We start from the raw sequence: 16,562 nt of genomic DNA, 5'->3' as shown, positions 1-16,562 counted from the left end.
AAAGGTTATAGTAGGTTTAACCCTCTCTTCCATGAGAGGGCCCACATGCCACACTCCCTATGTTGTATAAAAATGATTATCTGTTGGGATTTTGTTTCTGGGAGAAGTAAAACTTTCCAGAAATTTGTAAGATTGTAAAGATTACCTGTGTGATTCCATGTCTCAAATGCCTCAAGAAAAAGGTCATGAGCTATTTTAAGCTTAAGAAAAGGAGTAATTATGTTAAACTAAATGAGGTTCATTAATTTTCTTTCCATGAGTTTCCTCCCATGGTTGTGTATGATTTTTTCCTTTCTCCTTCCCACTAATCCTCTCCTTTTCTGCTTTTGCTACCTCTACATTGATTCCTTGTAACCAAACTTAATGCAAATTCCTACTGCTAAAGAAGGCTTTTGTTCTTACTTGCATCTTAAACTGTTCTTTGAACCCAACTCAAATACAGGAAGCACTCATACTCCTTTATATTTATGAAAAATTGTCTCCCAAATGGATGATGAAAACAAGAACAATGCTTCAACTTTAATTTTCTTCCAAGTACTTCTGTGTTCTTAGAGAAGTAAGCCAGACCAGGATTAAATGAGCCCCAATGAAGTATGTAGCATTTGACTTCATTTCTGCTACAGTATTCTGTATTGACCGCATGGTGAATAACTGCAATCTGTGTTCTCTAAGTACCCCGGGCAGCAGGTAGAAAACCTTCAGGTACCTGTCAGGCTGGCACTTCAGATACCAACTAAGGTTCACAAAGTCTCAGGTGTCCATGGTAAGAATTGTCATGTGTATTCACCACCATTCATCTTTTTATCCACACCAAGTTCAAATAATCTTTCAGGTGGCAAGGGAGACCTTTTAAAATATTAAATACTCCCTTTTTGGTGATTTGGGGTTTTCAAATGCTGAAATAGAGAGCTTTGCTGAGTTAAAAAAAATCTCAGGTAATCCCAGCATTTTCATGTGAAATGTGTAGAAGAATGGATGTAGTTGGATAAGAAAAGGGGATGGGGGAAGAAAGGGAAAATGTCCTACTATCACCAGGTTAAGCATTTTCTGGTTGGGGAAATGGTGAATCATTGCTCTCTTCTCTCCAGGATTCCTGCTGATTCCTTATGGAGTTGTAATTGACACTAAATTAGATTTGAATTGGGCACCTGAAACCTGTATAATTATGTCAACCAGTGTCACCCGTATAAAATTCAATTAGAAAAATAGAATAGTTCAGGGTTTTATGGGAAGTATTTCTAATAGGCATGTGGCCAGTGACACTTAAAAGAAGGGCTTTTGCATTGATCAACAGAGAAGTGCTACACCTGTCCAAGCCTGTTCTCCCACTAAACATCTAAAAGAACTTGCATGCTTTTCACTTATTTGGCATTTATAGGAATCTATGCAATTTAATATTATGTGTATGCTTTCTCTTTCAACTGGGTTTAATAGTTTAACAACCCTTTTGCCCTGTATGCATAAAATAGCAGCTCCATAGATGTGTTTATTGAATGAAAGGGAGAATTCTTTTTGCTTTTCTCCACAGTAAGCAATCTCTGGTCAGCAACAGTTAGCATTTCAAAGAGTAAAACAACAGCTCCTGAGAGCACTTTTCAGTGTCTTAGCCCTGCCATTGTGGCTGGATGTAACAATAGAGACTGGAGGCTTCCCTCTCCAGTTAGAACCGCTTAGGGACCGAGATAAAGAGAGGGAAAGTAGGTGAAAGCTAAACAACCCCCCACCACCACTTAAGTTGGCACAATGGGATTATTTCTCATTTTGAATTCTCTGTATATTTCTATGTGTTCCCCAAATTGACATTCATTATTTTATAAATGGAAAAGGTTGTTAGTTAAAAAGGAAGTATAAAATCGAGCGTCCATTGCCATCTTCATTAATGTAAGACAAAATTAAATAATTGAACGCTCTTATTTTCAAAAACATCCTGTGCTTTTTGGGCTGGAGCTTGTTAAATTGTTTTAACAAGCAAAAACTAATTCTCAACATAATTATTTTAAGAAATAAGTTTTTAAAATAGACTTAAAAAAATTCTTTTATAAAACATTACAATGTCATTAAGAGGAAAATCTCCTTTCTGATAGTCATAAATTGTTTTAACTAATCCTGATATAGTGCAAAGCATATATTTAAAAGAGTAGATAATTTTATGTAATAAAGTATTCTTGTCATTCAAGGTACATGAGGAGATTTTAGAACAATTTATTTTGGAATTAAAACTAATGCAGAAATCAGTGCTTCAGATATTTCGTAATGATGAAGAGAACATCCAACGACTATCTGTCCACTAAGAAAAATGAAATGGTGCAGAAAATGGTGACCTTATAATTGCAATTCCAAGGGAAAAGAAGAAATGTATTGTTTTATAGAAATATAAAACCTCACTCAAATGTTAAAAAGACAATCAAAAAGAAGCTCAGAATTACTCTGGTTTCTAAAGCTCATAATTATCTTGGTTTGCAATTGTTCCCTCAAGGAAGATATATATAATATATATTTAATGCCCCAAAATAAATAATGAGTCTTAATTTTAATTAGCTTCCTACCTTGATCAAGGGAAAAGATCACTGTGAAATTTTATTTAAAGGATGGTTAAGTAAATCAGCTCTGATTAACATCAAAACCATTAATAGCTTTGTGCTAAATATTAAGCTTTTACATTTTAATTTCAATTAATTGCTGTAACCAATTTTATAATAGAAAGAGGTCTTTTATTATTTTTCTGTTTTTAAATATTTCTGTGAGGTTTAATTAATAAGAAGTTTGGAGAAAAAAAGCAAGATTGTTAAAAAGAAAATGTGAGTATAAATTCTTCTCTCACACAAGGCAGAATTGAAGTGGTTGATAACATCTGGCTTAGTTTCCTAAGATCCGAGTCTTTCAAAATGCTTAGGGTTTCAAAACATGGTTTTGAAAGGTGGTGAAGGATTGCATTCTGGAGTTACACTGTGTGGGTTCAAATATTGGCTTTCACTTGTGTTGTGTGACTTTTGGCGCAGTATTTCAGCTTAGTTCCTTCATCTGTAAAGTGGAAATGATGACACTATTTTATCTATTTTTTAGGTTTGTAATTAAAAAAAGCTTTATAATATATGTAAATATTTTCATTTAAATCTTGCTATTTAGAAGTCAACAAATTTTAGTTATAAATTGGCAGTTACTTGTGATTGTATAGATAAAATTATTGTACATGCTAAAATTATTGTATAGATAAAATGATTGTACATGCTAAAATTATTGCTATGTTTAAATCTATTACTGTCCTTAGTGTTTTAAAATATAGCTACGAATTTTATTTATACCTCCTCCTGCCTTCCAGAAATGGTGCCTAATTCTTCTTCCTATGAGTATGAACTGTATACTTAGTGACTCATTTCTAGCAAATAGATTAAATTAGAAGTAATTGTATGTGACTTATGACACTAGCTTTTAAAGGTATTGGGACTTCCTCCTTGCTCTTTTTTTTAGACTGTTCATTCTGGGGAAGTTAGCAGCCATGCTCTGAGAAAACTCAAGTAGCCCTATGTAGAGTCCTTGTTGGCCTTCCAGCAGCCGTATAAGTGGATCTTCTTAAAAGCAGATGTCCAGTTCTGGTTAAGCTTTCACATGCCCAGCTCTGCATCTTGACTGAATTCATGAGAGATTCTTAGCAAGAACCACATGGTTAAGCTGCTCCTGGATTCCTGGAATAATTTGCTACATAAAACTAGATAACTAATATTCTGCCTTGTTTGTGTTATCTGTGGAATCTGGACTAGGAGAATTAAACCTAATAGTAATAGAGCATTCAAGATATAAAAAAGCTAGACCAAGGCTCCAGGTTTAAAGTTGTCCTTCTGGGTGTTGTTTTTCAGAATAATTTCTTCGCTGCAAGCTTCATTTCCCTTGAACAATATGTATATGTTTCTTTGCTTCATTTCCTTTTACCTTGTCTTCATTTGGACAGCCAATTCCATTCCTTCCTTCTGACCTCTACTCTATTTGGGGTTGCCAAGTGTAGCCTGAAGATGTGCATGTGGCATATATTTTACTTTTTCATTCTATAAGGTAAAACTGAATAGATAGCATTTATTCTTTTTCTGATTTTAATACATCATTGCAGAAACTTGGAAAATACAGACTAGTTTTTTTTGTTTTTGTTTTTGTTTTGGGGGGTGGTTTGTATTTTTATGAAGTTAGAAGCGAGGAGGCAGTCAGACAGACTGCCGCATGCATCTGACTGGGATCCACCCGGCATGCCCACCAGGGTGCAATGCTCTACCCATCTGAGGCGTTGCTCTGCTGTGGCTGGAGCCATTCTAGTGCCTGAGGCAGAGGCCATGGGGCCATCTTCAGCACCTGGGCCAACTTTGCTCCAGTGGAGCCTTGGCTGCGGGAGGGGAAGAGAGAGATAGAGAGGAAGAAGAAGGGGAAGGGTGAAAAAGCAGGTGGTTGCTTCTCCTGTGTGCCCTGACCAGGATGGAGCGCAGGACTGCCACACGCCGGGCCGACACTCTACTGCTGAGCCAACCAGCCAGGGCCCAGACTAGTTTAATGAGTGAAATAAAAGTACTTATATAGGCCCTGGATGGTTGGTTCAGCAGTAGAGCATTGGCCCTGTGTGTGGAAGTCTCAGGTTTGAATCTAGGTTAGGGCACACAGGAGAAGCAACCATCTGCTTCTCCACCCCTCTTCCTTCTCTGTCTGTCTCTCTCTCTCTCTCTCTCTCTCTCTCTCCTCCTTCTCCTCCTCCTCCTCCTCCTCCTCTTCCTCCTCCCCCTCCTGCAGCCTGGCTCGAATGAGTCAAGCAAAGTTGGCCCTGGGTGCTGAGGATGGCTCCATGGCCTTGCCTCAGGCACTAAAAATAGCTCAGTTGGTAAGCAATGGAGCAGCAGCAGCCCCAGATAGGCAGAACATTGCTCTGGTAGGGACTTGCCAGGTGCATCCCAGTCATGGCACATTTGGGAATATGTCTCTCTGCCTACCTGCCTCTCGCTTAAAAAAAAAAAAAAAGTACTTATATAAATAAAAGTAATTAAATAAATAATAAGTAATATTGCCTGACCTGTGTTGGTGCAGTGGATAAAGTATCAACCTGGAAACGCTGAGGTTGCTGGTTCAAAACCCTGGGCTTGCCTGGTCAAGGCACATATGGGAGTTGATGCTTTCTGCTCCTCCCCCCTTCTCTTTCTCTCTCTCTCCCCTCTCTATAATGAATAAATAAAATCTTTATTAAAAAAATAAAGTAATATTAAATAAAAATAATTATATAACCACTCAGAGTTAGTTCTCCAATATATTATTTACTTCTTTTTAGGATTTTTAAATGTTCATCTCTACATGTATATGGACCTGTATAAAATTAAGACATTATTATTATAGAATGTGATAGTCAACTTCTCAAGATTATTTAGAATATTCTTCTGCCATTGTTTTGAAAATAGATCTATTTTTAATTATTGTGCACATTATATCACAATCTACATAATATATTGTTAGCTATGGTTGAATGCTTAAGTTTTGCTGTTATAAATATATAAATGAGTATTCTTGTAAAACTCTTTATGAGTGTCAATGTTTATTATTCTTTTTTCAATTGATCTTTAATTTTTTACTGTTTTTTTTTGTGTGTTTTTTTGCCTATAACGCTCTACAGAATGGAAACCCTCAAAACCCCTACTGCGATGGCATTGAGGGTGTCATGGAGGCTTATTACAGGAGCCTGAAATCTGTACAGCTGTATGGGCCAACCAACTTTGCTCCTGTAATTAATCACGTAGCAAGGTAAGTGGAAGCACACAAGATATTTATTCCAGTGTACTGGACCACTGTGAAATCATAACATTATTGTTAGCATGACCTCACAAATGAAAGATTTTTTTCTTCTAATTTACCTCCAATAAAGTGAGGTAAATTTTGACATACAGTAAAAAGTCTCCAATGAGCCATCATGATACTTTGCTGAAACCTTTGCATCAGAATCTTAAGTGAGGAAACCTACACTGGGTTACATTAGGACCTGCATTTGTTCAACCAAAGAAAACTGCTTTTCTTTGAAAAGGCATCCATGAGTGCAATAACAAGGTTGGTCATGATCTCAACTATATAAATTATTCTTACCTAGTATCACATTCCATAGTAGCATAAAAGTAATAATAAACTAAAATTCATGAAGTTAACTATTCCTTTCCATGATATATAAGGCGCAGTATTTTTACCTCTCCGAAATTATTGTTTTAAATTCCAGAGCTCTGCTTGTATATAATACATAATATTAAGGTCAGAGTATTATTGCTTATGATTCCATGTACATGTTCTGGAAAAAAATTTTTAATGTAAAAATTTATATGCATTTGTTTATTATTTTTTATCAGTGCCTAAATAAATCAGGTATCATTTTTGAAACACTTGTAAGTTTGGCTTGACCTAGTTGCAAATCTTATGAAACCTTTCCTAATTTTTAGGTAATGAAAAAAGTATAGCTCTTGTATTCTTTTTTAATATGTAGCTAGCACTTGAAAAATTACTATATTCAAATCAGTGTATCAATGCAGAAAGGCAATATAAAAACTCTGTTTGAAGGTTCTGGTACTTACCGTATCCCCGTTAGACATCATGAGCAACTTAAATGTGTTCTACTTTTCATTATCTGGGACACAGATAAGATGCTAAAATAACCCTGCACCCAGGACTGACCCCAGTGGAACTCTACTGTGGAACTGCGCCTCAGTTTGACAATGATACAGATAACCATTATCTGAGTGTAACCCTTTAACAGGTTCTTTAAGTATTTTTATCCACAATCTATACTAAGTTATAAATTTTATATTTCACCTCTAGACACATACAACATAAAAAAATTAAGAAATAATACTTATTCTTATCTCATGTTTTCTTTTTATTTTCATGGTGCCTTGCACTTTTCTATTACTTTTTTAAAATCCAGGTCTTGACCCACAAAATTGATTTTGAAATCCACTAATGGGTCATTATAATTTGAAAAACACATCCTAGCTTATTATATTAGCTTGTAGACGTAGTATTATCCATAATCTATTTTCCTAGTGTATTTATGGCTGTCAAATAACGCAGAATCAAAATATTATTAATGCAAGTTAAATTATAGCTGACATTCTATGTCACACCACTACCATACTGTTCATTGTTTTATCTACAAAGATAAGAGAAAATGAAAGGATTTATTTTCTATGACTCATGCTAGTTGTGATAGATGTTCTCATCAATGCTTACAAATTAATTTTGTATTTTTGTCCTGGTATATCTGTTATAAAAGTTAAACTTTTAGATATAAAATGTCTAGTGGCATTTCTATATGCCATTTACAACTACAAGCTTCATGCTATTCTATTACCATTTTTTATGGTTAGTCCAGCATTTTTTAAATTCTCAGATAATAGACATAGTTGCCAGCTAACTCTTTCAGACTCTGTGAATATAATTCACAATCTAATAATTTTTTTATTGTTATTTTTTTTATTATTGTTATTTTTTAATGAGAGAAAATAAGAAACAGTAAGATACAGCTTTTTTCGGAATCATTTTCTTCCAACATAACTAGAAATTCCATGGATCTATTTCTTGTTATGAGTCTATATAAGAAATATCTTTCTCTCTCTTGCTGTCTTTTTTTTAATCTTTGATAGTTTTGTTTAATTTTTTTTTTAAAGATTTTTATTAAGACAGATAATTTCTGTCTGGCCTAAAATTAACATCTAAAAAATTTTAATTAACTAAAAAGCAAGTTACTATCTATTTCTAAATCAAGAAAAGTACCATAGCCCTGGCCGGTTGGCTCAGCGGTAGAGCGTCGGCCTAGCGTGCGGAGGACCGGGGTTCGATTCCCGGCCAGGGCACACAGGAGAAGCGCCCATTTGCTTCTCCACCCCTCCGCCGCGCCTTCCTCTCTGTCTCTCTCTTCCCCTCCCGCAGCCAAGGCTCCATTGGAGCAAAGATGGCCCGGGCACTGGGGATGGCTTTGTGGCCTCTGCCTCAGGCACTAGAGTGGCTCTGGTCGCAACATAGCGACGCCCAGGATGGGCAGAGCATCGCCCCCTGGTGGGCAGAGCGTCGCCCCATGGTGGGCGTGCCGGGTGGATCCCGGTGGGGCGCATGCAGGAGTCTGTCTGACTGTCTCTCCCTGTTTCCAGCTTCAGAAAAAAGCAAAAAAAAAAAAAAAAAAAAAAAAAGTACCATAGTGACAGTATGTATAACCTCTATGTAAAATTCCTAATGCATTTTGTTACTGATAATGCATTTCAACAGTACTTCACCCATGCCAGTCATATGGAAGTATGTACTCAACAACTGTCTAATCCATTCTGTATATGAGAAGATATTTGTCATTAAAAGTTAATTTTTATAAATTCAAAAGCAAACACATACCCTTACTTTTATATTTGCTTGATTTTTTCCCCTTTAAAAAAATGTTTTCTTTACTGGTAAAGCTTAGTTATTTGTGATAGTTTTCTATAAGCATTTTGATGAATGCTTTTTTTTAAAATGATTTTAAGTACACACTTATTTTTAGAAGAAAAATCTGTCATAAGACTATTAAATTTTGAGGTAATATTAATGAGAAATTATCGTGAAACAGTCAAGAAACAAGACATAAAGTTTATAAAACTTGAAGTTTTCTATGCTATTCTGAGTCTTTCTGACCCCCTACATCTAATTTACTCCTTTTCCACTCATTTTATAGTTGTCCAAGGAATAGCATTTCAAATAACGTAAAAACAAAACAAAACTAAAACCATTTAGCATCCACTGATTCCTGTCATAAATTTAAGTTCAAACATTTAAGTTCAAACACATTAAAGAACTCTCAGTATCTAACTGCCACCCACCCACCCATCCTCATTTCCCTCCACGTTATCCCGAGGTACTGCACTTCAGGTCGTAGAGAATCGCTTCTTCTGCTCTAGCATACCATTCCATGTGTACCTTTATCACTGCACTCACTAATTTGATCCTACTTCAATGTTACATATAGATCTTTCCTAAATTGTAGAAAGGAATTATAATTTAACCTCTCAGTACTGCCTATACCAAGACATCCAGACGTGTTTATTTAATTGACTGTTTTGTATACCATATATATATTATGAGTACATTTTAATAAGGTTATAACAGGAAACTAAAGAAATTAAAGAAATGGGAAAACCTTAAAAAAATAGAAAACTAAAGAAACTATTAATGATAATGCTTAGTCCATCTTAATGAGCTGTGGGAAGTGTGATTGTGATTAGTACCTACTATATCAGTCAGGGTTCTCAGGAGAAATAGAGCCAGTAGGATATACAGATGATAGGATTTATTATAAAGAATGGCCTATGCAGTGATGTGAGCTGGAAAGTCAGAAATCTGTGAGGAAAGCTGGCAGGCTGGAAACTCAGGCAAGATTATAGATTGCTGCAGTCCTTTTTTTTTTTTTTTTTTTTCATGGTAATTTTATTTTTTTAATGGGGCGACATCAATAAATCAGGTTACATATATTCAAAGATCAACAAGTCCAGGTTATCTTGTCTTTCAATTATGTTGCATACCCATCACCCAAAGTCAGATTGTCCTCTGTCACCTTCTATCTAGTTTTCTTTGTGCCCCTCCCCCTCCCCCTTTCCCTCTCCCTTTTCCCCCTCCCCCCATAACCACCACACTTTTATCAATGTCTCTTAGTTTCACTTTTATGTCCCACCTACGTATGGAATAATGCAGTTCCTATTTTTTTCTGATTTACTTATCTCACTTCGTATAATGTTATCAAGATCCCACCATTTTGCTGTAAATGATCCGATGTCATCATTTCTTATGGCTGAGTAGTATTCCATAGTGTATATGTGCCACATCTTCTTTATCCACTCGTCTATTGACGGGCTTTTTGGTTGTTTCCATGTCCTGGCCACTGTGAACAATGCTGCAATGAACATGGGGCTGCATGTGTCTTTACGTATCAATGTTTCTGAGTTTTTGGGGTATATACCCAGTTTGCTGCAGTCCTAAGTCAGAATTCTCTTTGCTCTGAAACTAGTTTTGCCAAGGCTTTCAACTGATTTGGTGAGGCTCACCACATTAGCAAGGGTAATTTTATTTATGTAGAGTCATTTAATTATATATGTTAACTACATTCACAAAATACCTCAGAGCAATACATTGATTAGGGTTTGACTAAATAATTGGATATTATAGTCTAGTCAAGTTAATACATAAGACTAACCACCACATCTACTCAAAAAATGTATTACGATAATGTTGTAAACTGAAAACAAATTTAAAATCAGAGAAATACTTAGGGCCTTTCATTTGTGAACTTAATAATATACCTAATGTCTCTAAGACTATGTTTAAACCTCATTAGTTAATAACAGTAGTGAGAGAATGGTAAAGAAATGATATGTTTATAGGTGTGTGGGTTGAGGAAAATAGAGGTCCACTTATCCCCTTATTAATCTCAGTTGCATCTTAGATATAGCAATTACCATTTTTACATTCCTGTTTGAGTACTTTTGTTCAAAGGCTTATTTTCATCTAGAATTCTGCCTCAATAATTTCAAATTATTTGGAATACATCTTATTGGTATTATCAGCTTATTACTTCAAAAATAAACTAATATATAAGGTCTACCGGAAAGTTCTGTCCATTTTTGGAATAAAACAAAATACAAATTTTTCTTACCGTCAGTAAAGTTTATTAAATAATATAATTGCCATTATTATTAATGATTTCTTGCCAGCGCGAGGGCAATTTGTATATCCCATTTTTGAAAAATGTTTTATCTTTTGATGCGAAAAATTGAACCAGTGCTTGTTTGATATCTTCTTCATTTTTTAATTTTTTGCCCTTGTTGCAAAAAATTTTGTAAGGACAAAAACAAGTGATAATCGGAAGGTGCTAAGTCCGGGAAATATGGTGGATGCGACAGACATGCTTCTGTAGCATTTCTTCCTTGTTGAAATTCGTAAAAATTACAGTGGCGTAAATGAACTTTATCAGTAGCCATGGGTACACTATTGCTTCACACATAAGACTAATGTGAATCAACTTTGTTTTAGTTATTTGCTACGTCAGTATGTATACATTAAGTGATAAAAATAGAGAGGCACACATGTGCCAAATAAACATGTGCTTACGTGTCGAAACTTGTTGTGACAGAAACGGACAGAACTTTCCGGTAGACCTTATATAATGAAAATATCAATTCTCTTTTCAGTCAATCATGAAAATATCACTGTGTTTTTTCACTGGACTTAAATAATATTCATTATTTCCTAACTCATTTTTTTCCTGTGTGGAACCAGTTACTTATTTCCAGGCTATCACATTTCAGTTTTTAAGAGGGATCTATGAATTTTTAAACTATTAGTTAGATTTATTTCTTAGATTTTGAAATTGAGAAAGATCAAGGATCCTGATAATCAACTAAAATTCATTTTCATTTTTCAGGAGATTCATTTTGGAATTTTTATAACTAATTTTAAATTTAATCTAAAAATGTGTTATGTTTTCTCTCTTTTATCTGTAGATCAGTAATAATAAAATCAAAACAGCTATCATTACTGAGCCTAAAATCTTTCTCAGGTGATCTGCTCAATGCTATAGTGGTTTCCTTCTTTTAATCTAAACTCCTCTAAAAGGTGACAATAATGTTGTTATTACTATTTTTCTGATAACAAAGCAGAGAGTGGCCATTTATGGTGGAGCTAAAATTCCAAACAGAATAATCCGATTTGAAATCACTGTGTTGTGGTGCTTTGCACACCTAAGCCTTTTTATCTCTACAGAGGTAGAGACACACAAAAGAAAGTATGACAGAACCACCTGTCATGTGTATACAGTTGGTCACTTCATTACACTGATGGAAATAGTTTGGCTAACAACTTAATAATGTAAAAATCACAGTGTACTTTGTATCAAACTATTTAAATGTATTCCTTTATTTAGTCATTGTACATATCAAAATTAAACTATTTAAATAAAACATTAATGAGTCAGTTTTTTATCTTTTGTTGCTCTCTCTATTCCTGTGAACTAGTTTGAGCTGAAAGAATATTCCACAAATCTGAGCCAACCATTCATGAGTTTATAAAAACACTCCCAGAAACCTGCTTCACAAAGACTTCAAAGAAATATTTGAATTCCAAAATCCTGACCAAGTTAACCTCTCCCTCAGACTTGCCATAATAATATTAAAATATAACTAATACATTTCTTAAATTTGAAAAAAGACAGCAGGCTTTCAATAATAAAACTTTTCATTGTGCAATACAAAAGGATTAATCATAAAATTCCTTTAAGAAGCCAGCTCCTTTAATAGTTTAAAATATAATTTGAATCTGTAATATATCAGTGTTACCTTTTTGAATATTGGGATAAGATCAGCTTCTGCTTTCTGCTTTATATATTTATGTAGCATTTAAATTTTTATAAACAATATACTTTTAGTACAAAATATGATTTTTGAAATTTAGATTAACTTTCGAAGTTCAACAATATGAGAATATTGTTGTATTAGCAAATTGTGTATAGCAAATGCCACAAAACAATGAATAGTTTAAATAATTTATGCTGCTAATGGTAATAAAGATGAAAATGGATTGAATAGTTCTTATATAGAATATAATTTATTTTCAAAACAAGGTATCTAAGCAGAAGTGAGAGCCACACAATAACCTCATGTATCTTTCTACAACATTAATTTTTCTCAAAGTGAAGAAATATTAATACAGGACATGTTTATTATAAAGTAAAATGCAAAACTACTATGAATTTTAAGGTAAAACAACAGACATCAGGTAAATTCCTGATATATCTGCTTCAGGATCTAGCCCTAGTTCTCTTGGTAGTATACACATATCTCCTGTTTTTTTGGTATACTTTCTAATGATTCCAAAGGAAACCAAAATATAACTGGATTATATGGATAAGTGGATAGAATCGGTGAATGGTTTAAAAAGAAACCATGTTTATAAGAAACTAAACTTAGATTTAAGAATCTACACAAGCTGAAAATGAAAGGATGAAAAAATATTCTATGCCAGTGGTAACCAAAAGAGAGCAGAGAGCAGGGGTGTCTGTCTCTATGTCAGACAAAATACCTTAAGTCAAACACTGTACAGTAAGGAACACAAAAAAGTCATTACAAAAAAAAGGGTCAATTCATGTGATAAACAAATGGATAATTTAATTCATCTTTAAAGAAGGAGTGCCTGCCATTGTAACAGTATGGATGAACCTGGAAGATGTTATGCTAGGTAAAATAGCCAGACACAAAAAGAGGAAAACTGCATGATCTCAATTATTTGTGGAATTTAAAAAAGTTAAATACATAGAAGCAGAGAGTAGAATGGTGGTTACCAAGGGTGGGAAGGAAGGGAAAATGGGAGATACTAGTCAAAGAGTACAAAGTGGCTTTATGTAGGATATATACATCTAGATAGTTAATGTAGTGGATGATTACTATAGTTAATACTGTATGAAACTGTAAAACTCAGAAGAAAACGGGAAAGCTTCATGACATTGATCTTGGCAATGGTTTCTCGGTTATTACACCAAAGTCACAAGCAAAAACAAATAGACAAGTGAGTTTATATCAAACTGAAAAGCTTCTACGCAGCAAAAAAAAAGCTTCTACACAGATAAAAGTGAAATAGCAACCTCTGGAATGTGAGAAAATATTTATGTACTATATAGCTGGTAAGGGTTAAGTGCCAAAATATATAAAGAACTCCTACAATTCAATAGCAAAGGAAAGATAACCTAATTTTAAAAATATGCAAAAGACTTGCACAAACATTTCTCCAAAGAAGACAAATGGCCAACAGGTATATGCAAAGATGTTCAACATTGCTAATCATCAGGGAAATGCAAATCAAAACCAGTGAACTGCCATCACTTCACACTTGCTAGGATGGCTGTTAAATCAAGTCAGAAGATAACAGTGAGAATGTGGAGACATTGGAGCCCTTGTACACTGTTAGTGGGTTTGTAAATTGGTGCAGCTTCTATGAACATATAGAGATTCCTCAAAAAATGAAAATAGAGCTACCAAAAATCCCCTTTCTGAGTATATATCCAAAACAACTGAAATCAGGATCTCAAAGAGATATCTGCTTCATTATTCATAACAGCCAAGACAGGGAAACAGCCTATCAACAAATAAGTGGATAAATAAAATGTGGCACATTTATATAGTGGTACATTATTGCACCTTTAAAAAGAAAGAAATTTTGCCATTTGTGACAACATGAATAGACCTAGAAGATATTATGGCATGTGAAATAAGACAGTCAGTGGAGAACAAATATTGTATGATTCTACTTATATGAGGCATCTAAAACAGTCAAATGTATGGAAATAGATTACAGAATGGTGATTACTAGGGGTTGGGGAAAAGGGTTATGTGGAGTAGTTGGGGTATAAATAAGTAAGACGGTATATATACACATATATACACACAAGATGAGAATTCCAGAGCTGCATTATACAACATAGTGCCTCTAACAATAAGGTAGTGTGCACTTAAAATTTTGTGAAAAGGCTAGATTTACTATAAATGTTCCTAACACATACATACAAAGGGACACAAACTTTTGGAGGTGAGGGATATGTTTATTACCTTGATTGTTTTGATGGTAACACAAGTGTATACATATGTTCAAACTCATCAAATTGCATACATTAGTTGTGTGCAGTTTTCTGTATTAACTGTTCTATCTCAAGCTGTGGAACAAAGACATACTAACAACTGAGACTTTCTCCACAGCGAGAAACAGTGAAAGAGAAATAAAAAAGGAAATGCCAAAACAAAAACAAAACAGACCATTAAGCCCTTTGAAGTGGTATTTATAAGAATGAGTAATAGTCAACTTTTTATATTGTTTTGAACCTGGTAGAAATATGTCATTTTAAGAGCATCATGTGGAAAGAGAAGTATAAAAACCTTCCTGTTGTACTATTAGAAGCTTTTCTCACTACTATTTATAGCCTTCCATTAATCACTTGAAATATAAAACTCTAGTTTCTAAAGTATGGTCAGGAAAAAATGCTTTTAAAAAAATGGATATTTAAAAATTTAAAAATAAATTTCTGAAGAAGATTATTAGCCTCTTAAAAAAAAGTTAAGGCAAAATAGAAGAGGCTCATATCTGTTTTGGATTGTTTTCCATTGATTGTGTTACCATGAAATTAATATCATACAAGTTTTTTATCTCCAAGATTGATTGTTCGGTATAGTGAGAGTATTTTTGACTATTCATTGTGGAACCAGTTCAACACTATCTTTACAAGGGATGTACAGGCCACTTACTGTAGTCTCTTCATTAATCTGTGAGCAGTTATTAGTTTCCCTGTCTTTGGCAAAGTTGTAAATACTTTTCTTGTTCATACAGTGGTTAATTATGCTCTCCAAGAAGTAAGTTTTGCCCTGAAATATTATGCTATTGATCTGTCTCTGACCTGTTTAACTTACCTTCTTAGGCTCCTATAGGGTGTGAAGGGATTTCATTGGTAATCAATGAAAGATTTTTTTTTTAATCTATTTTTTTCTGTGATTCACTCAGGGATTCTTTTTACAAAAATAAACAAACTCTTCTTGTTTATGGTCTCCTAAGATTAACATAATGCTTGCTTATCACTAGATATGACTTGTATACCAGTTATATACTAAAGATCATAAAAGTTTACTTGGTGAGAATTTAGACACAGAATTTACAACATGATGGAAAAAATATATAACAAATTCAAAAAATTTCTCTATAAATTACTAAGTAATTTGGTGAGATTTCTGATAAACTTTTTAAGTACTATATTCTTATTACATGCCTAATTTTTTTCTTTTTAGAGGGGAAATATTTGACCTTATTTTTTAATTTATTTTATTGGAGTGGCATTGGTTAATACAAATATATAGGTTTCAGATATCAATTCCATAATACTTCATCTTTATATTATATTGTGTTCATCACCCCAAGTCAAGTCCCCTCCCATCACCATTTATCCCCTCTTGTCCCTCCTCTACCTCCCCCACCCCCTTTCCCTCTGGTAATCACCACACTGTTGTCTATGAGGGTTTTGTTAATCCCTTTACCTTTTTTACCCTGCCTCCCAATTCCTTTCCTCTCTGACAACTCTTGGTCTGTTCTCTGTATATATGAATCTGTTTCTATTTTGTTGTTAGTTTATTTTATTCCTTAGATTCCACATATGAGTGAAATCATATGGTACTTGATTTTCTCTGACTGGCTTGATTTACTTAGCATAATACTCTCCAGATCTATCCATGCTTTTGTAAAAGATAAGATTTCCTTCTTTTTTATGGCCTTCTGTGCCTAGCTTTTTTTCTTTTTGTCTCAGGTTTCATTACTTTAACATATGTTAAGAACTTGAACTCTGGATATTTTTAAAAGCTTTTCTTTTTCATTTTTTTCATTCATTTTTTAAATGTGGAATTCATATAACATGATAGTAGCCATCTTAAACTGTACAGTTTAGCGACATTGAACACATTCAGGATATATGCAATGATGAAGTCTAGTTCCAAAACTAAAAGCACTTATGAGTATTGCTAACT

General features: G+C 34.0%; 1 protein-coding gene across 1 annotated transcript in view; it reads left to right on the top strand.

Annotated features, from left to right (window-relative positions):
• CPNE8 (copine 8) overlaps positions 1-16,562 on the top strand; it is a 219,232-nt gene that overhangs the window by 178,646 nt on the left and 24,024 nt on the right. The window contains exon 16 of the mRNA XM_066258094.1: positions 5,636-5,763. Coding sequence (XP_066114191.1) covers positions 5,636-5,763 — 128 coding nt within the window. The remainder of the gene's footprint in view (positions 1-5,635; positions 5,764-16,562) is intronic.

This window comes from Saccopteryx bilineata, chromosome 2 (assembly GCF_036850765.1).
Source record: "Saccopteryx bilineata isolate mSacBil1 chromosome 2, mSacBil1_pri_phased_curated, whole genome shotgun sequence".
Lineage (NCBI taxonomy): Eukaryota > Metazoa > Chordata > Mammalia > Chiroptera > Emballonuridae > Saccopteryx > Saccopteryx bilineata.
This window is presented reverse-complemented; position numbering and strand designations above follow the sequence as displayed.